This window comes from Cupressus sempervirens, chromosome 11 (assembly GCF_028749045.1).
Source record: "Cupressus sempervirens isolate cs-2001-9-10 chromosome 11, ASM2874904v1, whole genome shotgun sequence".
NCBI lineage: Eukaryota > Viridiplantae > Streptophyta > Pinopsida > Cupressales > Cupressaceae > Cupressus > Cupressus sempervirens.
Genome location: NC_143128.1, coordinates 182,373,626 through 182,400,801, shown reverse-complemented (window position 1 = coordinate 182,400,801; position 27,176 = coordinate 182,373,626). Strand labels below are relative to the sequence as shown.

At 36.4% G+C, this 27,176-nt stretch overlaps 1 protein-coding gene across 1 annotated transcript in view; it reads left to right on the top strand.

Annotated features, from left to right (window-relative positions):
- AIR9 (Outer arm dynein light chain 1 protein) overlaps positions 1–27,176 on the top strand; it is a 131,180-nt gene that overhangs the window by 62,508 nt on the left and 41,496 nt on the right. The window contains exons 12-18 of the mRNA XM_089808599.1: positions 2,970–3,202; positions 3,329–3,443; positions 7,225–7,345; positions 7,424–7,599; positions 8,078–8,213; positions 22,028–22,128; positions 22,228–22,275. Of these exons, the coding sequence (XP_089664725.1) occupies positions 2,970–3,202; positions 3,329–3,443; positions 7,225–7,345; positions 7,424–7,599; positions 8,078–8,213; positions 22,028–22,128; positions 22,228–22,275 (930 nt within the window). The remainder of the gene's footprint in view (positions 1–2,969; positions 3,203–3,328; positions 3,444–7,224; positions 7,346–7,423; positions 7,600–8,077; positions 8,214–22,027; positions 22,129–22,227; positions 22,276–27,176) is intronic.

The following is a 27,176-nucleotide window of genomic DNA, read 5'->3' as shown; positions in this document are numbered from 1 at the left end:
GGACAAGTTTGGAGAATTCAAGGGGCTACTTCATTTAGTAGATAGACTGACCATTAAGGGAGGGTATTAGAATAATATCCTATGTTGCTGGATTCGTCCCTTGCTGCCCGGATTCGGGTCCGGGTCCGCATGGGTTCGGATTTGTCCTTGGGTTCACTGTGGGTCCGGGCAAGGTCCTTAGTTTTGACTGTGGATTCGTCTGGGTCCTTGCTGGAGCGAGCCTAGACGAACCCACAACGAACTCGGGGCTAAAACAACTTTAAAGAGTGTGTTTTTTAAATTGTTTTCTTATGTAACTCTCAAAGGAACTTAATAAAAAACATTTCACTCATCTAATCCCTTATGTCAAGGAGGAGGACGATGATATAGTAGCATATGGCACTAGTGGAACCAGTTTGGGTTCCGATGATGAAGATCTAGATATAGTTGCAGTTGGGGATGAAGCCATTGATCCCTCATTTTATGATGATCCATTTGACCCTTGAACGACATTTGATACTATGATTATTGATAAACTACTAAACATTTGTCATCTATCATCATGTTTCAAACTTTATTATTTGATGAGCTAGTCTTTGTTTTGCAATTTAGTAATTCAATGTATTATTTGATGAACTAGTCTATGTTTTGCAATTTAGTAATTCAATGTATAATTTTCTTTACAATCATGAAGATAGATTAATGAGCGAGTATTTAATGTTTTTAGATTTAGGTAAAAACAGGTTTTGAAGGGACCTGAAACCCTTTGGCATTTGGCATTGATCAATGATCAAGCAACAATTGTTCATATTGTGAAATGGCTTTGTTTTACAACTATGCATGTTTCTCTTCTGTGTGTGTGTGTCTATATATATATATATATATACTCATGAACCCACCCACGAACCCAAATGGGGGAAAAAAAATTGCCCGAACCCCAAACCCGAACCCGAATCGGCAACTTAGATAATATCATTATTATTTCTTATTCAATGGTCAATACTGTTACTTGTGTAAATATTAAATATTTTCTATTTTGCAATTGTTTCTTTAAAGAAACACTGTCTTTTGAAATTCTATAGATGATTGTTTGATCATTCTTTTAATTCATTCAATTATTTTACCATAACATTGACATCTAAGACTGAGTAAACTTGAGTCATGTGAATAAGTGGGAACTAGCAAATGCAGTGGGTACCAAACCCCATTCACACTAACATCAAATTATCAGCATTTTCCGAGAATGGAATAGAGTTAATGCTAGAAAGATTTGAATAGAAGATTTTTAATGTTCAAGGCCAAGGATAGCCTATGGGACAAAGAACACCATATTGGTCTTTTCAAGTGTTGATCTTTTTGCTATTTAATTTGATGATAAACTCTTCTGTTTCAAGACTTGGTTAGGATGTCATTATAAGCTTCACATGCTAAAATAAACTGTTTTTTTAAAAGTTTTTAGTTTCGATTTGAATCCCACAATTGTGCAAAAGACACAAAAGCTCTCTTCCCATTCTTCTTTTGGCCTCTTCCATCTACTTGTTCCACACGAAAGACAATGTAAACTAGTCCTTAATTGAGCAACGCAAATCTTTTCTCTGGAAGGAATATTTGTTGGGTTCTGCCCCTCTACAGGCCTTCTTCTGATGATCATATGTGGGGTTATATTCATCAAGGTAAGTGGGCATCCTAAAAGTTTTCCATTTCTATCTTAGTTGCAACAGGCTTCTTAATAACTAATGTTTTTAACAGGGTTTTTATGCCTTCTAGCAATTGAATGTCCAACTGAACTAATGCAGTGCTATTCATCATGCATTTAGACCAATTGTAAAACTTGAAAATCATGTCAAACTTTAAAGGTTGAAGGTTTTTATATCTATTTACTTCATAAGAAAGATTTTTAAACACTAGTAAAATTTATTCCAAATAATAAACTGTCAATAATTATAATTTAATACTGTTTTAAGATATTTTATCAACTGAAAATTAGTAAAATTTTAGTGACCTGGTTAAAATTATGTCGTAACATTTTACATGCTTAAGTATTGTTGCCAAGTCCGCTTTTTAGATTTTGTAAAATATTCTCCTTTTGGAATTGTTCTACAGTCAACGCTTTTTTTTCGTAATCTAATTTGTACATACAATTATTTTATTATGAAACATTGTATACCAATGATATAATATATAATATTCTTTTTGGCTAATTCTGGATTCTGAATATTAAGGCTGATACTGAGATCTATTGAAATGTCTTACAACCTGATTTTCCACGACAAAATTAATTCAGTATCCCATGATCAGTGTTCATTGTTAGACTAATAGAACAAATTTGAGATTACAATGAATTTTTAAACATCAGTATTTGCTAAATACTCATTGAAAACCAAAATGTTTAAGACTGTGGTCAGAATATGAGCTAGAGACTGTGGACTAATGTTTGGTTCACTCGCCCTTTCTCTGAGCTGCGGAGACATGCTTATGTTGGTTCTGTATTAGTTGATTATTATAATTCCTAGAGTCTCTCAGCTCCCTTCCCTTCTTTGCAATCGAACGATTATAAATGGTTGTGTTGTGCATGATCTCAGATTGTCTTGTTCCACTATAATGATGGCTATATTGAAAGTTGCAAGACAAGAGTGGTCAACATCTTGCGCCAGCAAAATTCTATGACATTTGTTGACTTGTGAAATTTATTCATGCCAGTTCTGCTCTGGCATGTGTCACAAATGTCTTCTAATGTCTTGTGATAATTTTACCTGATTGCAAACTCTTTCCTGAAGATAATAGCCAGTATAAAAGTGTCTTGTGATAATTTTACCTAATTGCAAACTCTTTCCTGAAGATAATAGCCAGTATAAAAGTGTTCTCTGTTAGAGAATGCATTTTTGGTTGTGATTTTTAAATAGCTGTTGCATGACTTCAATTGCTTTCAAATCTGTTTTTCTCTCTGCATTTTCTGCAATCCCTAGTTTAATAGTGTTTATTTTCAACAGATTCAACTATGCAGTTCCTTGTTGATCAATGGAGAGATCATTTGCCTCCGGGGTACCTGCTCAAGAAAGCCTCAATTGATCAGCCATTTGAGGAGGATGCCTGCAGCTGCCATTTTGTTTTTAAAAAAGATCGGAGCATATATGATGAGACTGAGTTGGTTCTAAAATATCAGTGGTTTATTGGAGACAAGACACCAACAAATTTTGAGATTATTGAAGGTGCAGTGACTGAGGTAAGAAAAAACTAACTCATTGTTATAGTTTTTTATGTCATTTGTTTATTGTTTATGCCTGAAGTGGGGAAAATTTGCAAAAAATTAACCAGGCTTACATGTTTGTACATTCTCTTATTTTACTAGGTTTATTGGCCAAAACATGGGGAGATCGATAAATTCTTGAAAGTGGAGTGCACTCCAGTTTTGAGGGGGACAGAATATCCACCCATTTTTGCCGTGTCTTCAGCAATTGCTACTGGTTGGTGTTTGCCATTTTCACCAGTGAAACACTCATAAAATGATTGTTGAGAGTTCTGTGGTTATGCAAGGTTTTTGAAATTGCTTAGTCTTCACTTGTTTTTTAAATAACATTTGACAGCGAGGCTCTTTATTCAGATAGTGTTTATTTTATTGCAATACAAGTAGCGTGGAAGTAAAACAGATACACTGAAAATAATGTCTCAGGAATGACTGGTGAAAAAAATGTATCATCTATTCTCAGCTCCTGCTGTCTTCTTTCTTGTAAACATGGTGAGCATGTCTATTTCACTCGAGAGGAGGTCCATAAGGCTAGTATATTGTTATGCTTAAGTGCCAAGTTTACACTCAGATGCAGGAAAATTTGATTATTAAATAAAACTTTGTAACTGGTCATGTAATTGAAGATGATGTAAGAAACCTAACACAGAAAAATAAGAGATAGAGAAAAATGAGTATCATATCAATTGTCATGCTTTGGACTTTTGATTAGCATAGATGAGTTTGCAAGGATAAGGATAATTGCTTCCTATACTATTCAAAACATTTAAAATTCAATAATTGGTTATATTTCTGATATTTACTATTTTTTTGATTTTTCTGAAACGACACAACTGTAACAGCAACTGAACTTGCAATATAAATGCTCACAAAAATCCTCAAAGTACCCTAAATTACACTTAGATATGATTTGCATCATTTTGGCAACAGCAAGTTAGTTTCAGTATGTGAAAATGATTGCAAGTCTAATATACATTCTGGAAACAAGTTTCAGAATTAGGACTTAACATCTCAAGTAATCAAATCACGAGACTTATGCAATATTGCTGCTGTTAGGACTCTTAAAATGTTTTTCTATGAATCACAAAGTGAGGTACAACACTATAAATGTCTGTTATAACCTTTTAATGATTATAACACTTTAAATGACTGATACGACCCTCCAAAATGCTGGTGCAACACCCTAGACAACTGCTACAATGCTGGAAATGAATGCTGGCAGTTACGAAAGGGTTTAAAATAATGTGCTAGCCTCCCAATTCTTTGCAACCCTAATTCCACCTCCAAAAGGTTGTCCAAAGTGTTGGCTAATTTTTTTTGTAAGTCACTATGACCATAACTTACAAAACTGTGACTTTAGGCGATTTCTCATGAGATTTCTCTCTCCTTAGTGACAGGGGAGGCTCCCTTCTTAACATATGTGGCTTCAACAGGAACTTAACTGAAATTACAAAAATGGTGGTTGTCTTAATCGATTCCTCTTTTTTAAGGAATGATTTGCATACAGCTACTACTTTCTAACTCAACAAAAAATGCCTTACTGCTATGATAATACTGGTGATCCTAGAATTGACGTAAGAACAAACCAGGGGTAGCAGTTTACTTTTTTTGATTTTGTGAAACAAAAGCAGGAACGTAAAGTCTCCTATGCTTGTTTCGTGAGGATTCAAACAAACAAACTAGTCAGACACAAAGTCTCTTACTGGATACTCTAAAATTTAATAAAAAACACTTACAATTGAAGCCCAAAGTCTTCAACTCTAAGTAATTGCAGCCACTACTATCTATCACAAATTATCCTTCTGTAGCACAAAGTCTTCAACAGTTCAAATTAACTTTGAATGCAATGTGCAGCTCGAAGTCTGCATATGGAATCCAAATCCCTCTTGAATCAAGGCATTAAAGCTCACAATCAAGTGCTTGCAGTCAGAGAAGAAAAACTCATTCTGACAAGCATTTACGGGGATTAACTTGACAAAAACCTTCAAAGAGAACACACAAACAGTATTACGTAAAGTACAATTCAAGGATGATGAGCTGCCTTTACAACACCTTATGAATGCGATGAAACATAGAGGATACACCTACGAATCCATGAGAAAGTTCTGTAGGTTCGCCATAATTTTGTGATGTCAAAAATTGAGGACAACACAAAGGCAAAGCACCCATAATAAGTAGTTAAACTTAAAAATGATTGAAAATGTTGATTGCTTCCATCCAATATGATTCACCCTTCAAAACTATGTAAATCACCTCTCAAATTGGTTAGCAATGTTCTCAATGCTGGCTACCCTCAGTTAAATATTGGCTTGCCTATCTAGAAAAGGTATGGCTGCCTGCAAATCTTGCGAATAATGTTTGTAATAAACAATTCCTGAATTTTGCCAATAGAAAAATATAATGACCTCCCACAGTGGTGCACAAGTTGGATAATGAAATCAACTCTAAACTATGATTTAGAGTCTGTCGGGATGAGCTACATGTATAATAGTATTGGATCTTAGATTGCTTGCATTTTGTTATTTTGACCTTGTAGCCTTCCAACCTTTTCATTTTCTTGTATTATGTATATGCATATTGGTAATGAGAAGTCAAGTTGAAATTATTAGACATTGAGAGTTCATTAATTTGTGCTAGCTTTGTTAAATCCTGAATTTTCAATTCACCTCTAGTGTTTCACACTTAGATACCAGATGCTTTCCTGGACCCCGTGGATGCAGATACAGATGCATTCTGGTATGGATGTGGAGGTGGGTTCTTTCTTGGTGCGCACAAGAAGTGCATCGCTGTGGATGCACATCAGTGCATCCATAGAGCGTCCACAGGGCGTTGATGCGCTTCTTGTAGGCACCAAGAGAGCATCTGTGAGTATCCGGATGCATGCAGGGCCTGGGAGGCCAAAAGTTTTTTTTCTTCTTTCATTTTTCACTTAAAAAAGTTTAAACAGATGTTTACTCTCTACAAGCTGATGCTTAGACTATCTCTTGATGAATCATCCACCCTCTGATCAGGTGCTGCTGGAGTCACATGGACTTTTAAATCTGCCACAGAGAGTTCCATTTCTAGTGTATTAGTATGCATGCCCAAAATTGTAGATGACCTTGATATTCAGAACCTGAGATGATTGCATGCAAAAAAAATTCAGCTATTTACTTTGCTAGGTTCAATTCATCAGGGTTTGCAGATGTATGGGTGGGGAGAATGCATTTTGAAAAGATCCTTGCCAAGGTTAGTTCGGTGGTCACTTGTGCATGCTTTATCATTGATAGCATTGCAGATTTTTGCTGCCCATGCCAGAATTTGAATCGAATTATTGACATTAACAATCAGATCATGACAATCAGGGATCAGAAGAGTCTTGTAAAGCTGAATGAATTGGTTTAAGTTCCCCGAGCTTGTTCGGTCCTATATTTTGCAGTACTTGGGCATTTTATTCGGCAAATTTCTTGCATCATAAGCACTTCATCTATTCTTTACAAATTAATGGACTCTCAATGTTTAAAACAGACTGCGTATGGGTTCATTGGTTATGGCCTTCATAACATCTTAATCTGTATGAACAAGCAAGTCTATCATTATATTAGATACTAAAAACAAAGAGAGTGTGTATGTGGTGTGATTAACATCAATATATTTTCATCATTCTTTCATGTATTATATACAAATATCACTATCAGTACAACATACCCTAGATGATTACTATCAAACTGTATCTTTTCTAACATTTGAGATTTGTGTGAGCTTTATGAATATTTGCAGTATTGTGAATAATCTGTAATTTGTTTTCCACATTTCTCCTGTGCCACGCTCTACAATAAAACTTATTTTGCTGGCATGCAGCTTCCTAGTTTACTTCAGTTTTTCAATTTTTTTTTTCTTTTTCAGATTGCTCAGCATTGCTTGACCACATTACATGCTATTTCCAGGGCTTATTTGTTACAAAAATCACGCAATCCAATATTTGCTGATGTTGGCTAATCAATCAACTGCATTTATTGCAGGGACTGGATGTCCAAAAGTGCTGAATTTGAGAGTAGAGGGTGAACTTATTGAAGGTAATTTGATTAGAGGCTTTGCTGAAATGGCATGGTGTGGTGGAACTCCGGGTAAAGGTGTAGCCAGGTGAGGATGAATTTCATCATTGACTGCCAGACCTATTATTTGGTTAAGTATTTGATTGAAAATTGTTTTGGTGGATAGTTGGCTTAGACGCAGATGGAACAGCAGTCCTGTTGTTATCGTTGGCGCTGAGGAAGAAGAATATCGATTGACTTTGGATGATGTTGATTCCAGTCTTGTGTTTATGTATACACCTGTTACTGAAGAAGGTGCAAAAGGAGAGCCACAGTATGCCATGACGGATTACGTCAGAGCAGGTAGATGTAAATATAGATTTGTAGTCGATGTCCTTCATATTTTCCTGACAGAGCGAATCTTTGTATGGAGTAAGGGGGAGTGACTATTATGATGGATTTTTGTTTGTTGTTTACTGGGTCCTTGAAGCTTCTGCCTGGTCAGTATGATTGCTTTAGGTTGCATAGCAAGTGTCAAGCTAGCTGGAAGTTTTACTTATTATTGTGAAGTTACTAGTTCTTATTTAATGGAGTAGGCAATAGTTCGTGGACTAATGCACTTGAAACTTAGCAGCAAATTCATTAATTGGCAACTGAGTTTGATTGTGCAAATGTTTTTATGCCATGAAATTAAGAATTAATCTTTTAATTATTTCGTTGTTGTTCTAAGGACTCTTGGACATTAGTTGTTTATGGATGTACACTCTTTGAAATGATGCTATGCTTGATTGAATTTAAGATCAGACAACTAATGCTATTTTCATCTCCACTTTTGTCACAGCATTTCCTTCTGTCACTAATCTGCAAGTTGTTGGGGATCTTGTTGATGGTAAGACAATTAAAGGTATTGGGACATACTTTGGAGGGAATGAAGGACCAAGCAAGTTTGAATGGCTACGAGAAGAAAAAGACTCTGGGTATGTGTTATGGTAATCACTTTTGATTTGATGGTTGTTTTTGAAAGTTTAGGTAATTTGTCTGGAGCAGAAAGCTTGTAAGTTTCTGATACATATATCATCAAATTTTCAATCAATGTAATGTGGAAAATGCCTTGGGATATGATTCACAATTCTTGTTGAACTTAAATCAGTTTTACAGATATCCTACAAGTAAGCTTTTACAAAGTTATAAATTCTTTGCAGATATAACTACATAATTTCTGTAAGCTGTTTTATTTGATCAACCAATACAGCATTTACAAAGGTCATCACAGTTTTTAAATTGTGTTCTAGGTTTGATCTTGCTATAATTATTACCTGCTTTTATAAGTTGTGTTTCTTGATGCATAGTGCAGTTTTGGTAGCATACTTTTAATACCATTTATATGTGTTGTGTGTGTGTACTTAAATTAGTTATTCTAATAAAATACTTACCTAACATTTGGTCCTATGTTTGAGGGTTAATAAATGTAGGTCCTAGGATGATTAATTGTATCACATTAATAAAATATTTGTTATGTGTAAGGGTTTTCCATGCTTTTCCACGAAGAGGTACAAGCTATTACGAGGTAATTGGTAAATATTTGTTTGATATTAACATAGACCGAGAGGTCAATGTATAAAAGAGAATAAAACAATGTTTCCTTAGGAAACAATTGTAAAGAATAGAAATATTCTATTCTAGCTAAAAGAAAGCTAAGGAAAGCTAACAAATAACTACAGACTAACAAATACTAAAAACATTCTAATATTTACAATAGAATACAAATAGATAACCATTAAGTAATAATAGAAGCTATCTATTATTGTAATACCCTCCCTTAATGGTTAATCTATCCGGAGCACAAAGCTGTCAAAAAGCATAAAAGGCAGATTCTATCTGCTTAGAGTGCTCTGCACTGTTCACTATGGGCTGCGAACCAGATTGCTTAGGTAGGGTAGCTAAGTGCTTCCAACATTCAAGCTTCATGTGCCCATACTGGTGGCAATAGTTGCATTGAATGTTCTTTTTCGTCGAGCCTTATAAAGTTGGAGCAGAGGACCTCTGCTGAGAACCAGAACCTTCTTATCGTTGTCGTGATATTCGAAGATGGCTAGCATCCGTTGTTTCCACGTGCCAAAATTGCGATTGTTCAACTTCTGATTTCCCTCAAGCAAAATATTAGTCAGAGGTGCCATAGCACGTTTTTCAATGAAAAAGTGTAAAAATTTGTGAAGATACGTACTTTGAGGCAAAAACACAGAAGATCGAGAAAAAATGAAGAGGTACCTAGAAGAGAGCTGGAAAATCCTAGAAGGAATTTGTTGTCGGATTTTGGATCTGCTAGCCCAAAAATTGAGGCACGAAGATCGAGGCACCCAGAAAATAGACAACGCAGTTGAGCTCTCGAAAAACCCACCAAGAATTTGTAATTTTTTTTTTTGATTTGGTACCAAAATTTAGTATTTCGAACAAAAACGACTCTTTCTGTAAAAGAGCTTAGGAAAATGGCAAATTTGCAGAGAAAATTATAGAATTTGGGCATGAATATCCAACAGAGGTTTGTGAAAAAACCTAGCGGCTTCCAAATAGGCAAAAAATGACCACTTAATTTTTTTTTTGAAAAAATGGGCCCACAAAACAGACGTGTCATTTTCAGAGAAGTTTGGACGCGAGGGGCAGAAAAATTAGGGTTTGAGTTGCAGAGAAATGATGCCCAACAAACCTCCACGCGAAGAGCAGAGAATGACCCTCGATTTTTAGAGGGTTTCGTTGCACTAGTTGCAAATAGAAGGGTGTGAGTTTGCACACTAGAAAAAATCGTGGGAGTTGTAGACAAAATGGAGCAATTTTTTTTGGTAGAAAACCCTAGTCAAACCCGAGGTATTGGAAGCAAATATGTATGAAAATAATTTCGAAAATAAAAGGCAGATAATTTTAACCAAGAAATTATAATTATTTTCGATTTTTTTGAAGTATTGGCTCTGATACCATATTACGAAGTAATTGGTAAATATTTGCTTAATATTAACAGAGACTGAGAGGTTAATAAATACAAAAGAATAAAGTAATGTTTCCTTAGGAAACAATCGTAAAGAATAGAAATATTCTATTCTAGCTAAAAGAAAGCTAAAGAAAGCAAATAGATAACTACAAACTAACTAATATTAGAAACATTCTAATATTTACAATAGATTACAAATAGAAAACCATTAAGTTATTAACTAATAATAGAAGTTATCTATTATCGTAATATAAGCTTATGTCTCATACCTTCTAAGAATAATGTAAAAGAATGTCCTCGTTTCATATCTATCATCTCACTTATATAAATACATGTTGTCTCTTCTTTTACAGGTTGTAGTAGAATTGTCCTTCATAGTATATTCTATTCGTAAAAGTGTGCTTAAATAAGTAAAAATGTGGCCAACCAATGTAACGCCCCACTAAGGAACCCTTGGAACAAAAGGGTTAAATATGTACTTAACAATTTGTTTTGAAACACAAAGTAAGTGTCATGTAACAATGGGCATCACACAACCTTAAAATATCTACAATATACAACATGAAAGAGACTACACCGTGATTGTCACATAATCATGCACAAGTAGAAGTTTAACAAGCATTTCCAATGGTTCCAAGACAACTTAGGCACATACTTAGAATAGATAACACACATTCATGAGACTATCCTACAAGGATCTGGACAACATCTACAAATCACAAGAAGCTTAGTCGAAAACTCGCGACTATACAAAAAGGAGACTAATCCATCCTTAAAATCCATCTCACTGGCATTCATTCTAATTCCAAAGGAAATGTTCCTAATATGGTTAAACATACATATTAAGTACCATCTAATCATAAGCATACACAATAAAACAAGCAATGATCCCCAAATGATTGTGCACAAGAGGACTCAACAAGAAAAGAAAAACACAACCAATGCACCACATAAGAACCATGGTGGTTCCTGAAATTTGACACTGCCAATTCACCACATAAGAACTGTGTTGATTCCTAAAATTTGGCTACATTTGAAATTTTGTAAAAACTATCAAAATCTAGGATCTTTATCTTAACTACTATGAAATTGAAACCACTCTCAAACATGCTGGTCCTGAAAATTGTGCGGACAAGGCCTAAAGGACATCTAAGAACCCTCGGGATAATAACCCAAAAGTATAAGCAATTTACCCAAATTCCAAAGCTGATTGGAAGACCAAACTAGGTGGAGACAATAAAAAGCAGCTAAAGATGTCGGTTGAGGCTATCGAGATGTCGATTCACAATGCAGAGACACAATCTACATATACGTTGATCTACGCAAGCATCGATTCATGAATTTAGCCAAAAATTTTAGAGGGTAAAAGCCAAAACCTTAAGCTAACACCAACACAGGACTGGAAAACATCTAGCTTCACACTAGGGACCATCAAATATTTTACTCAATCACATCACTAATACATCAACTGAATGCAAAATGGAAACTAAGCTAAAAGCAGGAACACCACATAAACATAAGCATATATCAATACTACTAGAAATGAATGAGATAGGAATGAGCACTCAAGATCCAAGTCATTGTAGTTGGAGGAAGTCCCTCACCTGTATGTTGGTCCCCAACAGTGGTAAAGTGAAATGCCACCCTGCCATGTGGAACCCTCAGGCACACCCCATCTTGATTGTAGAGATAGTACCTTGAACGCAAACACAAGACAAACAGGCAAGGAGTGGCCCATGCACACACCAAGCAAATGCATAGTCTCATAGGACAATTCAAAGGTCCAATGCAATATTCAAGTACATAATGCAATACACATAGATGTAGAAAACAAAGATGCACGAAGATTATGCAACATGCGGACCAAGATCCAAGTACAACCAAGAAACCACATCAATCCTAACATGTAGGGACTCGAGGCAGAGTGTCATTACTTGGCTCATCATAGCCCAAGTAGCTTTGAGTCTAAGGTCAACATCCACAAACCGACAAACATTAGTATGTATCTCAGGTCAATGCCCTATAAACATAAATGGATTTACACCTAGGGAACACCCTTAATTTGCGAAGTATTCACATTAACTCTTTTCTTTTTATTATGTCTTTTATCCCAATACAATTTATTATGTTATCACTTATCAAGAACTCCTTAGTGTTGCCCGTACCAACCACTCATGAGTCAAAATCCATGGAAGGAGCCACTCCACACCATTACCTAAACACTAGGCTCTTCTCGTACTACAATAACGCACGAAACAAGTAATGCAATATGACAAAATTTGTAGAAGACTCAAGTCAAACCACTATACATGGTGAGCTCTATTGGACTCAATACCAAGAGCATTGGTCACTTGGACCTTGGTAGAGGAGTGTAGCTCAACTACATGCCTGAATGCAGTCTCAACACTCTACACCCACATATCACATGTGAGCTCAACATCAAGCATAAAAGGTGCTAATACAATAGGCAACACAATATTGTTTAAGATAATGACACGAGGATATGTCAACTCCCAAAATTTTGAAAATATGTATCAAATAAAAGAAAAACCAAGCCAAATGTCAAGTCGTTCAATTAGCCACTTTGCCAAGAGCACAAATTCCAATGGAATCCATCAATCATCTCATTAAATTGAGAGGAAGGCTCAAAACGCCTAGAAGCAACAAAATACTCAAGTTCTGACAAAATCTGACGAAGTGCAAAAATCATGATTTTGACATTAAAGGGCCAAGTTTGGATTGCCATAACAAATATTGTCCTCTATCCATTCTAATGGCAGATGCCTAAAGTAGTAATGGGATACTACTAAATTTCACTTCCCAGTCACCCCAAACATGGTGACACAACTTTGGGTAGCATGCAAAATGGTGTGCCTTTGAAATAACCCAAAATAAAAATAAAGCTACTTAAAACCCATTGGTTGAAATCCACTAAAAACACAAATCTACTATAACATCTCTTTTCTGGGCACACACAGAAATATGAGCATCATAACAACTTAAAAATCCCATTTCTCAAAATGGAAAATACATAGATGCTCAGATAAACCAAACCGGGTAAAGAAAATATACAAGATCGTGGTGGAATACTAGTTATCAACCTACTAAACTATTAAAACAAGTTTCATTTATTTCAATGAAGTAAATTAAAAATGGTGAGATGTCCTACCTCACACCTTGCTAGCTGGGTTCAGATTCGTACTAGGTTTACGGTGGGTTTGGGTAGGGTCCATGCCACGGGCTGTGGTTCCGCGCAGGGTCCTTAGTGGTCCTCCCAAGTTCAGGCAGGGTATGCACGACAGGGTACAACTCATATATATTTATATATATACCATTTGATTTTAAATTATATCAAATTGCAGTTTATTAATGGTATTGTTATACCATTTTGGCTGATTGCATCTTATATTATTTAAAATTTTCAAGTAGAATTGTTGTTGTCAGCTTTCCATGCTTGTAACTCATTAGCTTGTCATACCACAATAATATAAGATGCAATCAGCCAAAATGGTATAACAGTACCATTACTAACCTGCAATTTGATATAATTTAAAATTAAAAGGTACAACTCATGCAAATATTTCTCTCCCTCTCCCTCCCCCCCTCTCTCTATATTCAAGCCCACCATTAATAAAATAAAATGTGACACTAAATCAATAGCAATTGAATTAATCCAAATCCAACACAAAGCTGATATAAAATATCACACCAAATTGAAATATATATTGAATAATTGGAAACCACATTGGCATTTAAACCTAGTCCTAAATATTATTATTCTTATAAATAAACAAATACACACACGCACACACAAACACACACTCTCACAAACTCCCCCACGAACCCAAATGAAAATTTGTTTTATTGCTTGAACCCACGAATCTGAATCCGAAGCTGACACCAAACTCGAATCAACAATGTAGAGAAATACCCAAAATGAGGAAAAAAATGTACAAAACTCCATGCGAATGGATGAAAGTTGAAACCTTCGGCAAAGTGGAGCAATCCCCGCACGAACCCAATGAGCTGCTCCATGCACAAATCTTTCAAGCAGATCACACCCAACAAGCAAAAGAGTGATTTTCTCCAAGCAAGTTTGGAGTAAAATCCAGATTTCTCACAAAGAGCAAAATTGAAAAGTGAGTGAATAGGAGTCAGGACTCACTTTTTCTACATAAAGGTATATTCCAAATATGACTTTTTAAAAACAAGTCACTTAAATATTTAAGCGAACTAGTGACTTCACCCTGAATATCATCTTAATCAATTCCAAATAATTGGAATCCAACTACAACAAATTAGCCTGTAAATAAAATATTCAATTCTCCATACACAATAAATCAACATTTTATGTAAACATTTTCCACAACAACTGCAGAGCTGTATATGCAGAGATACGTTCAGGGATCTAACACAATATGCATATGAAATCCAGATTTACCAACATGTATCGAAGGGTATGATATATCATTAAAGGGTACACCATCCATACAAGGACGATATTGACTCAAATATGAAAGACCAGTGAAACTATTTCCTGTGTCACTGCTGGGGCTATAAACACTCAAATCCTGCAACTCAGGTGGAATGTGTTTGGTATTTGTTCACCAGAACTTGTAAATATCAAGCGTAGCTGCTCATAGTATAAATAGCCATAGCACATGATAGCAAACAATGAAGGAGAGCTATACATCATGTAGATCTCAAGAATGATTGATTATGATTTCGTCTCACTTTGTACAAACACATCATAAATAATTCATAGCAATTATGTGAGTATAGTGGTAAACATTACCTCATTTAATATGGCATTGCATTTAAAATTAAACATTTCATTTAAATAGAAAACCATTAAATAATCATTTCTAGCAAAATGAGCCTATATTAGTGCAGTTCTCCATAATAAATACCTACCAACATATAAGGCACAACATAGTAGGAATCAATGATATCATCATGCTAATATGATCAAATAGTAATAACAACATGATGTAACATTTAAATCAGCAATGATATTGGTAATCAAACTCATGCATGGTAATCAATGGATCACACAGTGCAACCACCTGACCACATCATCTGGATAATCACAAAATAACAACATCATGTTAAAATCATAGTCCAACCCACTCGCACATACTTCAATGGAACCATCATTCACATCATAAGTCACATACCATCATTACCACAATAACAATCTCAGAATGAACACAAGAACAAACTAAACTGAGTGCATCTCACTATGCCAAAATAAAATCATAACATGGGAATAATCACCGAATGACTTAAATGAGTCAAGCTGAGATCAAACACCAAGAACACAATGAGTCCTCACAACTCTGAATAAAGGCCTCAAAAGGTCTAGCTTCAGAAATCAGTTATAGAACCAGCCAGAGTACAATGGTTCTCACAACCAGGCATAAGATTATAAACAACTTGCCAATGCCGCAACATAAATCAGATCACCCTGAAGGTCAAACCTCACAAGTTTCCAACATGATCACCCAAAATAAGCATATAAAATCAAAGTCACATTCATCAGGATGTCATGCAGAAGCAACCGAGAGAGGCACTACAACCAAGGCTTTGGTAAGTCAAGTTGTTGATATTTATACTATGAAGTTTTATTCAATGCCTCACAACGGATATTGTGTACTATTTATGTCCTTAACCAACTCAAGATATTATTCTAATAATATGCTTCCCTAAAGTTTGGTCATATGCTTGAGGGTGAATATATTTAGGTCCTAGGATGATTAAGTTTGTCATATTAATACAATATTTGTTATGTGTAAGGGTTTTCCATGCTTTGCCTTGAAGAGCTGCAAGCTTATGGCTCATACGTTTTGAGCATTGCATACAAGAACCCCCTCATCTCATATCTCTCCTCACTTATTTAAAAATCTGTCAGCTCTTCTTTTACATGTTGCAGTAGAATTGGCCTTCATAGTATACTCTATTCTTTCTCTTGTATTAGATCACAAAACATTTTAGAATCTGAGTTTTTTTACTTGGGAACGATTGGCATTCAATCTATGGAATAATAAAAGAATATTACAAGGTTTGGGCAAGTAATTATAACATATTTCTAGCAAGTAGTTCAAGTTGCAGTTCTCAGAGAAGTTGTCTCTTGGAATTGAGATCCTGCAAGCTTTGAATATCTTTTAAGCATTGAAAATAATAATTTAATACACTCATACACACAAATTACCAGTAATTAAGATGTCCTTGATCAGTGATAGGAATTAAATTTTTTCTGCCGTAAATATTTGAGAATATGAATTTTGTATTAAACATTACCACCTAGGACACATCCTGACATTCCTTATACAGCTGGAACATGAAGATGCTGAAGGATGTACCTTGCCATTCCATATGTCAACATGGTAAGGGATGTCCTCAAAACGGGAACTCCCATGTCTGCCTCTCAAACAAGGGGAATACACCAGTGTGCCCCACAGTTATAATGTCAAAGTTCGAAGTATGTAATTCTTCAAAAGAATATGAAGGCCAGTAATGGACCATATGGTATTTTTCACATTGTAATTCTTCAAAAAGAATACAAAGGCCAGTAATAGACCACATTGGGCTTTTCACATTTTTACGAGGAACCAAATCCTAACATAAGGTAAAAAAAAACCTTTCTTGCTTACAGCAGAAATGAACAAGTGGTCTGTGGAAACATTGACAACAGCAGAGAAGCAAGGTTTTCTTGTAGATTTCAAATGTTGAGCTGTGAAATTGTATGTCATGTTGAATTATCAGCAACAGTTGCAACGTTAATACTTGGGCCTTTCTATTTAGGGATTCCATTATGCTCATTTGTAAGTAGGTCACTGGGTCCTTCCATATTCCTGGATGGACCCAAATTGAACAGGTCCAGGTTTGCATCCTGCGACGTGTTTAATTAAAATAACTTTCATGTTTCTTTTTAATGCTCACTATTGTATCTTATTATATCTCTATAAATATTAGAATGTTTCTAATATTTAGGTGTAGTCTAGAATAGAATGTTTCTATTCTATTCTACTCTCCTCTTTGTATATATAGATCAGTTTGATCTTTGATTAATTCATTCAAGTATTCCGCCATTTACATTTGTAACATGATATCAGAGCTAGGGTTTAAACCCTCTGTGCAAATCGACTGAAAAATTGTGTCCTCAGCTACTGGCGTTCTTGGAAAATCGTGGATTTGTTTTCTGCTAACTTTTTTTTCTTGGAAACCCGTGGCTTAGTCTGTAAATCACAAATTTGAAGGTCGTTTTTTCAAATCTGGAGGTCGTTTTTTCAAATCTGTTCACACCCAGATCTCAAAAAGTGGGTTTGTTTGGTTTTTTTTTTCAAAAACGGGTCTGTCTATCCCTGTTGGATATTCTGCTCGCGTTTTAGCTGCTGGGTTTTGTTGTTTTACCAGCAAACATCATTTTTCTGTCTTTTTGACCTCTTTGGCCGCTGACTGTTATTCTGCTCGAAACCCTAGTTTTTTTTACTTAGGAAAAATTTTCTGATTACATATTCTTGGTGGGTTTTTTGAAATCTCAAATGGGTCTTCATTAGATTTTTGTGGGTGACTCATTTTTTGTGCCTCGATTTTTGAGCCAGCGGATTCGGATTCCAACAACATTTTATTTTTGGGTTTTTCGAGCTCTTTTTTGGGTACTCCAATTTTTTTAGGTCTTTCATTTTCTCACCTCGAAGTTTGTGCCATTTGAAATATTCACATATTATAAGCATCTGTATTAGCAGCATTAGAAGTCAGACTCAATTAAACAGCAAGCCAATGCTGCCCAACACTCAGAGCAGAAAGAATCTATCTACCATGCCTTTATGGCTATCATACCTGCAGATCATGTGAAATCTTCTGCCTGGTACATCGATTCTGGTGCCTCCCGACATTTTACTCATAGGTGTGATTGGTTTGTTGAATTCACTCCTTATTCTGACTCAGTAATCTTTGGAGGCGGCGAAGAATACAATATTGTCGGCAAGGGCAATGTTCAGATTCAGTCTGGAGGAAGAAAACTCATGTTTCTCAATGTATGTTATGTTCCTAGCATGAAACATAATCTTCTGTCTGTTAGTCAGATTATGAAGCACTCTCCTCAGTTTGATGTCGTTTTTAGTGGAAATAAGTGTTCGATTATTGATCGTGCTTCTCGCACTACCCTTGCTTTCGGTCTTGAGGATCATGGTATTTATAGGCTTGTAGATTCATGCAATTCCCTTGAGCATGCCTTCATCGCCGAATTATCCACTTTCAGCAGTCTCTGGCATCAGTGATACGGTCATCTGAACATTCAATATCTAGCACAACTTGCTTGGGATAATTTAGTCCATGGCCTACCTAATATTCAGACCCAAAACCATTGCGTTTGTGGAGCTTGCCAAGCAGGGAAGCAACATAGGACACCATTTAAGAATGGTGAATCATGGCGGGCATACAGAGTACTCCAGCTAGTCCATGCTGATGTATGTGGTCCTATAAATACTCCTTCTATTACTAGGAACAGGTATTTTTTACTCTTTGTGGATGATTTCAGTCGCAAAATGTGGGTATATTTTCTTAAGCAAAAATCAGATGCCTTTCTTGTATTTCAGCAGTTTAAAGCTCTAGTAGAAAAAGAGTCTGGTTCCTCCATCCGTACTCTTAGGACCGATAATGGGGGGGAATTCTGTTCTTCTGCTTTCTCTGCCTTCTGTGCTACTCATGGCATTAGACGTCAGTTCACCACACCTCACACGCCTCAACAAAATGGTGTTGTAGAGTGTCGAAACGATACCATCATAGAAATGGCTAGGGCTATGCTAGAACATAGAAATGTTCCTAGAAAATATTGGGCAGAAGCAGTATCCACATCTGTCTACATTCTTAATCGGTCACCCACCCTTGCAGTTAATCATAAGACTGGTGAGGAAGCCTGGTCTGGTCGCAAACCTAGGATCAACCATTCGAAAGTTTTTGGCTCTCTGGCATATGTATGGATTCCTGATGCCAAACGCACTAAGTTGGATTCCAAAAGCCAAAAACTTATGTTTACAGGATACAGTCACACACATAATGCCTACAGACTGATTGATGTAAATACTGATCGTTTAATCTTCAGTCGTGATGTTGTGTTTGATGAGGAATTTGGACCATTTCCGCTCTCTGACTCCCCACCACATTCCGAGATTCAGTCTTCAGCAATCTTTGACTTGGGTTCTTCTATTTTATATGAGTCATCTAATGCTACTGATACACTACCTCAGTCACTTCCAGATAATACAACTCTAGCTCCTGCTTCTCATCCAGCTATTCCGACAGCATTTGATATTGGCTCCTTGACTCTTCGGCCAAAATGGTGGGCTCAAATGATTAGTGATCTTCGTCCTGATGAACTCATTGAGGGTAGAACCTCCAGAAATAAGAGCCTTCAACACAACACAGTTAATATAGCTCTTATGGCCAACATCCACAGTATCCCTGAGCCCCAGATATATGCAGAGGCCAAAGGAATTCCAAAATGGGAACAAGCAATGGATGCTGAGCTTGAGAGTCTTCAAAAGAACCACACTTGGGTTCTTTCAGAGCTCCCTCTTGGGAAGAAACCCATTAGCTGTAAATGGGTCTATAAGGTCAAGTACCATGCAAATGGTACCTTGGACAAATACAAAGCCAGACTTGTTGCTCGAGGATTCACCCAGCGCGAAGGCATTGATTATGAGGAAACATTTGCACCGACAGCCAAGATGAGCACTATTCACATTCTTCTTGCAATTGCAGCTCAGTATGGTTGGAAAGTTCATCTGGATGTGAAGAGCGCCTTTCTCACTGGTGAATTACAGGAAGAAGTCTACATGACGCAGCCCCCAGGTTTTAAGGTTGCTGGTTCAGAACACAAAGTATGTAGACTCCAAAAGGCCCTCTATGGCCTTAAACAGGCCCCTAGGGCTTGGTACATAAAGATTGATCATTACTTGGTTGCTCAAGGATTTCAGCGTAGTCCGTCAGACAGTAATCTATATATTAAACACTTTGGTAATGATATTCTTTTTCTTGTTGTCTATGTGGATGATTTGATCATTACTGGAAATTTAGAACATTTGATTTCAGAAATCAAATAGGATCTATGTAGAACTTTTGATATGACAAATCTTGGATTGCTTTATTATTGTTTAGGTATTGAGGTTTGGTAGAGTGACAACAGTATTTTTTTGTCTCAGTCCAAGTGTGCCAGAAGTTTGCTTGATAGGATTCGAATGCAGGATTGCAAATCTGCCTCCACTCCTATGGAGACTGATCTGAAATTGTCCGCACAATCTGTTTCTCCTCCTGTAGATGAAACACTCTTTAGGCAGCTAGTAGGTAGTCTTATCTACCTTACTACTACTAGACTTGATCTCAGTTTTGCAGTGAGCTACATCTCACGGTTCATGACAAACCCCAAGACTAATCATTGGATTGTAGCGAAACGTGTGTTACGCTATGTACATGGTACTTAAGATTATGGTCTTCTTTACACAAGGAGTACTACTCCTCAGCTCAGTGGATTCACCGATTCCGATTGGGCAGGCTTAGTTGATGACAGGAAATCTACTTCTGGCTATGTGTTTAGTATCGGATCTGCAGCAGTTACTTGGACTAGTAAGAAGCAACAGGCACATGCACTCTCCTCTACAGAAGCATAATATAGAGGAGCTGTCAAGGCAGCTTGTGAAGCAGTTTGGCTTCGACAGATGCTTGCAAATATGCATATTCCTCAAGCAGGTCCGACTTCTTTGTTTTCAGACAATCAGGGCGTACTCAAACTTGCCAAGAACCCAGTGTTTCATGAACAAACCAAGCACATAGAGCTTCATTGCCATTACATCCGACAATTAGTAGAAGATAGATCTATTCAGTTACGCTATGTTCCTACCTCAGAGCAATCAGCAGATATTTTCACAAAACCCCTTGGCCCTGACAAGTTTGTTAAATTCAGGAGATCTATTGGTGTAGTAAATAGATTGAGCATTAAGGGGGGGTATTAAAATAACTTTCATGTTTCTTTTTAATGCTCACTATTGTATCTTATTATATCTCTGTAAATATTAGAATGTTTCTAATATTTAGGTGTAGTCTAGAATATAATGTTTCTATTCTATTCTACTCTCCTCTTTGTATATATAGATCAGTTTGATCTTTGATTAATTCATTCAAGTATTCCGCCATTTACATTTGTAACAGTGTTCAGCTTGGTATGCCCATAGCACATCGTGTTCCCGTGCATTTGGTCTTAGTATATCTGACTGAATGCAAAAGCCTGGTTATGTGGCCTGAGTACCCAGGGCAAACCCTTGTGACCCCAGATGACTTGATAAAAGAAGAATAAAATAAGACTCAGAAAAAATAGCTGCATTCTCAATTCTGTCTATATTTATGCAGATTAGGGTTATATATTTATGAAGGCACTATGAGCAAATCCAGCTATACAGAACTCCGAAAAAAATCATTAAATCCAAAGCCAAACATGAACCAGCAATATGGAAAAACATATTGTTTTTACTGATTTGAAATTCCTTTTTCATTTGATATATTCTGAATAGGGTGCTTGACCTGATGTGTTCTGAAATTTTGTTGGGTCTTCCCACACTTCTGTACCTTTTTCATACCATCTTTCCCATTCTTGAAACTTTGGGTAAAAGTGCTAGCAAGCAAAATTCCCTGTACTTCAAATAATTTAAATATCCTTACAAAGTGATGGCAATGAAAAATTATGTTTATAAGTAGACATTACTTGCTCTTTCTGTCTTTAATGAGCATAAGGATTTATTCATTTTCCTGCAGAAAATTCACACTTGTGTCAAGAGGAGCTGCAGAATATACTTTGACTGAAGAGGATGTTGGTCACAGAATGGTGTTTGTCTATACGCCTGTCAACTTGGAGGGTAAATATCTAGATTGTCACTATTGATTTTTTCCCGGTTTGTGAAGTTCTTTTCCTCTTTAAGTCAAAAGCATAATTTTCTGAGTGTCAATAAATGCAGGCCAAGAAGGAACATCTGCCACTACCACTACAGGGAAGGTATCACATGGTATGTCTGGTTAATATAAATTTTAATTTGTTAACTTTGATATTAAAGTAAAGCACTTTGAGAATGAAAATACGTTTCATACTCTCTTATAATAATGCTCCTTGTCTGTAGTACAGAGCACCTTGTGGACTTTTAAATTTTGAATTATGAAGTATAATATTCAACAATGACCAAGGTATTCATTTTGCCTTTTCAATTTAATCACACAGCCAGCTTAAATCATATACCAAGAAATGACTCAATATGCCGTGATCTGAATTCGAGTACAGATTCAATAACGTGAAGTTTTCTAGTTCCATGTTATGTGTTTAACAGTCAACTTCTCGTAATTCCCTTATTGGAAGAAAATGCAACAAGCAATGAATTTTTGAGCATTAGTGCCTTTTTGAATAAATTTGTGCACTTCCTTATGTTATAAAGCCAAATACCAAATCACTGGAAACAATAAATGGAGTAAGTCGAAGACATCTGAGAACAAAGAAGTAAATTGTGGAGCATGTTTTCTTCTGAATTTCTTTGTATGTAATGATTCTAGGTATAGGTACATACACATTTTTGATGACAACCTACTACATAAAATCTTAAATTAAGACAACTGGACAAAGCTTGATTAATTTATTAAAAAATCTAGTAGCCAGATATACATCCTCTAAACATGCTAAGAAACATTTCTATGTTCTATAGATCAATTGTACCAACAAATTATATTAGTCATCTCAAAAATAAAATTTAAGATTAGTCTTTGGTAGGTACTAGGTGTCATCTCATGTAGGCTGGTACATGCAAGTTGGATGCTGATCTTTATTCATACAAGACAGTTCGTTTTATAGCAAGGTATTGCAAATGACAACACAAAGGAAATATAAAATCAAATACTAATCAGTCTGATATGTAATTCTCTTCTATGCCTCTAGTCTGGACAAGAATTATGAAACATGATGGCAGTGTTAATGTATGGAGAAAGAGGGTTGGGGAAACTTCAGTATAGGAAACATCCTGTGACTTCTGTGATTGAGAAAACCCACAAACACACCAGCTCAACGAGGGCTTGAACTTGTGTGGCAATTGTAACAATGCCACCTCAATACCAATGCGATTGATGACATAGTTGTGAGAATTGATAAGTAGGATATGTTTCCACAACAGTCAAATTGTTTCATTCATTTTGAGGAGAGATGGGTTCTTGTGAACCACTACTCATGAAACATGGAGTCAATGAGTTTGACTTAAAAACTACATAGTTGAGCGGAACACTTAGCACCGTGGTGCTTCATCCTTGTGAGCATCACCTAGATGCAATGAGTGCTAAGTGTTCCATTCATTCTCAGGAGAGATGAGTTCTTGTGAACCACTACTCATGAAACATGGACTCAATGAGTTTGACTCAGAAACAACACAGATGAATCCTGAAAAGACTATGTGAGGATGTCAAGTATATGGGAAGTGTTTCATTTGTTCGAGATTCCAAGTTGGAGATATTTTGATGAGTGGCTTCTTTGTTAAGGAGAACTATATGTTGCACAATTTCTAAGGGTAATTATTTCAGTTTTGGACATACTGGAAAAGTTATGTTTAACATGCAGAGAATTTTGGCAACCTGTCGTTAGGTGTTTGGGTAAAGGACAAGTACACTATATAGAGGTAGTCTCTGAACAAGGACACAAACGGGGTAATGTGTGAAGGTGTGGATGCAAATCTGAAGTTGCTTGAGGCCAAGAAACAAATGGGATATGCAGACTGTGATGCTCTCGGTTAGATGTTAGGTTGGCTAGCCCAACTATTTGAATTTTAGTTAAAAAATAAAGAAAATATTATATATATATATATAATTTTTTTTTAAAAGTTAAGAATCGAGTTACTAAATAATTGTAATAGTGGTTCCCTTTGAGTCAATCTAGTCTAAAGTTTGGTGGTTATTTCTTGGGCTGACTTTGTGGCGGTTTCTCTAGAGGTTGACTTTGGAATAATTTGTATATAAATTGGAGGAATTGGATACATGTTTAACAAAAATGGACCAGTCTAACTGGACATTGTTGAACAGGGTCTTGCAGTCCTCAGTGATTACCTTAGTTGAACATAGATTAATGGAGCATCTATACGGGGAGGTGAGACTTCTCGTTCCCTCTTGCCTTAGTGAGATTATCAAAATAATAGCTCCTACTACACCTTATAATGATAGCGTTTTGAAGGTCGTCATGCAACTGAATGTGGACAACTTAGAAGGACTACATGATGTCCAACATCCTACCTTTGGTACGAGGGCTAAAATCTTGAAACTTATGGCAAAAACCAGATTTAATATCGTAATGTTGGATCTTGATTGGAAAGAGATGATCCTACAATATATACAATGTTTTTTATTAGGGAATACGGGAAACATCAAGGAGATAATGTGAGAGCTTGCATAAAAACAACCATATCACTAATCGTAGATGAGGATGATGACATATGTAAACAATTACAATCAGATTTAATGGCTATATGGAGAAGGGAGAATTGAATCTCACCCATGGCTTGCAAGCTTGTGGAGGAATTGATTGAACATAAATTTGACATGTTCCAAGAACTTATGACTGAACATGAGCTAAGATCAGGAGGCATACAGGTTGCAAGATCTTCGAATTCAAGTAGGAACCAAATGAGGATAGAGCTGCTTTGTTTCACTTGCAATTGTGCTTGGTCTCTTGGTCAATTTGTTGGAGGATCAAGGAAGAAGAGTTGGCCCAAGAAGTGCACGTCAGCATTGAGGAAGTTGGGGACTCTATAGTCTAGCATCAATAGATGCTGGAGCAACCTAGGCTTGCTGGCAATCCTGCATGATGGTGTCATTTGACCTTGGAGTTGGAGGACTCGGTCAAAGAATGAAGTGTGACTTGGTCAATATTGAGTTGGTTTGGTTGTTGTGTTAACCAAGGGACTCGGTCAATGAAGATGTTCGGTGATGCTTGGGGCACTTGGTAGATACTAGGAGCTCGGTTTGCACTGTGAGCTGGGCAGTAGTGTTGCTCGAGTCAGCTTGATCAGTGAAGGAACTCGGTTATGTATGGTGGAATGCTGACACTTGGCATGGTTTTCTTTGGCACTTGGTTTGGTCTTGGTTCCTGTGGTGCTCGAGTTGTTAGTGAGCCGACTTTTGGCATTCAATTTGTGTATGAGTGTTTAATTTGTGTTGCAGCCGACTTGTGGCTTATGCAAACATTTAATGTTAGGGTTTATTTTAATTTGTAATGGGCTAGGCTGACTTGTGGCTTAGTTGGGTATAAGTAGGGGTGTTTTATGGAGTCTTAGGAAGAGGTTCATCCAGCTTGGAGAAGAAGATGAAGTGTAGGAGTGAACTTTGAGAAGGGCTAGTAACTGAGGCTTGGCAAATCAGGAGATTGCTTGGTGGGCTTGTGAGCACAAGTTGAGATTTCTTTGGGGTTTTCTACCAGAGTGTGGATTTGGACTAGCTGGGATTGGTATTGTGAGTTGTTTCTTGTGAGATCTTGCATAATTGTTTTGTAATTGCTTTTTGTATTTGGCCCTAACCTAGAAGGCCATATAGTTCAGCACATTGAGGGTAAACAGTTGTTTATGAATAAAGAGTTGCATTTGGTATCAGATTGTGTATTTGTGTTGTGTTTCCATTGTGTGGTTATTTGCAGGGATTTGGATTACCTCTAACAGGGGTACCCGTGGATTCTCGCTGCATCACAACATAATCAAAACCATTAGATGGAACCAGCTATGGATAACGGCTACTCCAGCCTCTTAGGTAGTGACTTGGAAGTTAAGAAATATTTTGATGTTCCTAATGAAGGAAATAAATTTTTCTTTGATTACGAATCATTCAAGATTGATGACATAATAGAAGATGAGGTTGTGCATTTTGAGGTAAAGGATAATTAGTTAATGAATCTGAAATAAGTGCAGAAAATGATGAAATTACTTCCAACCAAAGGACTGTCCAAACTTTTACACATGAGCTAAATCATGGTGATGACACTATAGTGGCTGATTTGAATGATTAATTCAGATTTTTTGGCTTAGTGGAAGAAATTGGAGCATACAATTTGGAGGATAAGCTGGAAGTCTCAGACGATTTGGTCAGTACAATCTCAGTACATTTTGAAACACCCATATAAACATTGAAGAAACCTTGTGGGTATTTCAAATTGAGGAAAATAATAGATGGATTGTGAGTGGAATCAGATTGTGTATTTGTGTTGTGTTTCCATTGTGTGGTTATTTGCAGGGATTTGGATTACCTCTAACAGGGGTACCCGTGGATTCTCGCTGCATCACAACATAATCAAAACCATTAGATGGAACCAGCTATGGATAACGGCTACTCCAGCCTCTTAGGTAGTGACTTGGAAGTTAAGAAATATTTTGATGTTCCTAATGAAGGAAATAAATTTTTCTTTGATTACGAATCATTCAAGATTGATGACATAATAGAAGATGAGGTTGTGCATTTTGAGGTAAAGGATAATTAGTTAATGAATCTGAAATAAGTGCAGAAAATGATGAAATTACTTCCAACCAAAGGACTGTCCAAACTTTTACACATGAGCTAAATCATGGTGATGACACTATAGTGGCTGATTTGAATGATTAATTCAGATTTTTTGGCTTAGTGGAAGAAATTGGAGCATACAATTTGGAGGATAAGCTGGAAGTCTCAGACGATTTGGTCAGTACAATCTCAGTACATTTTGAAACACCCATATAAACATTGAAGAAACCTTGTGGGTATTTCAAATTGAGGAAAATAATAGATGGATTGTGAGTGGAATCAGTAACAAATACCTTCACACTCTTAGAAAGGCTGTAGAAAGAATAAAATCAGATTACTTGAAGCTGCTACAAGATAGAAATATGGCCATCACACATGCAAAAGATAAAGAGGAGGAGGTAGA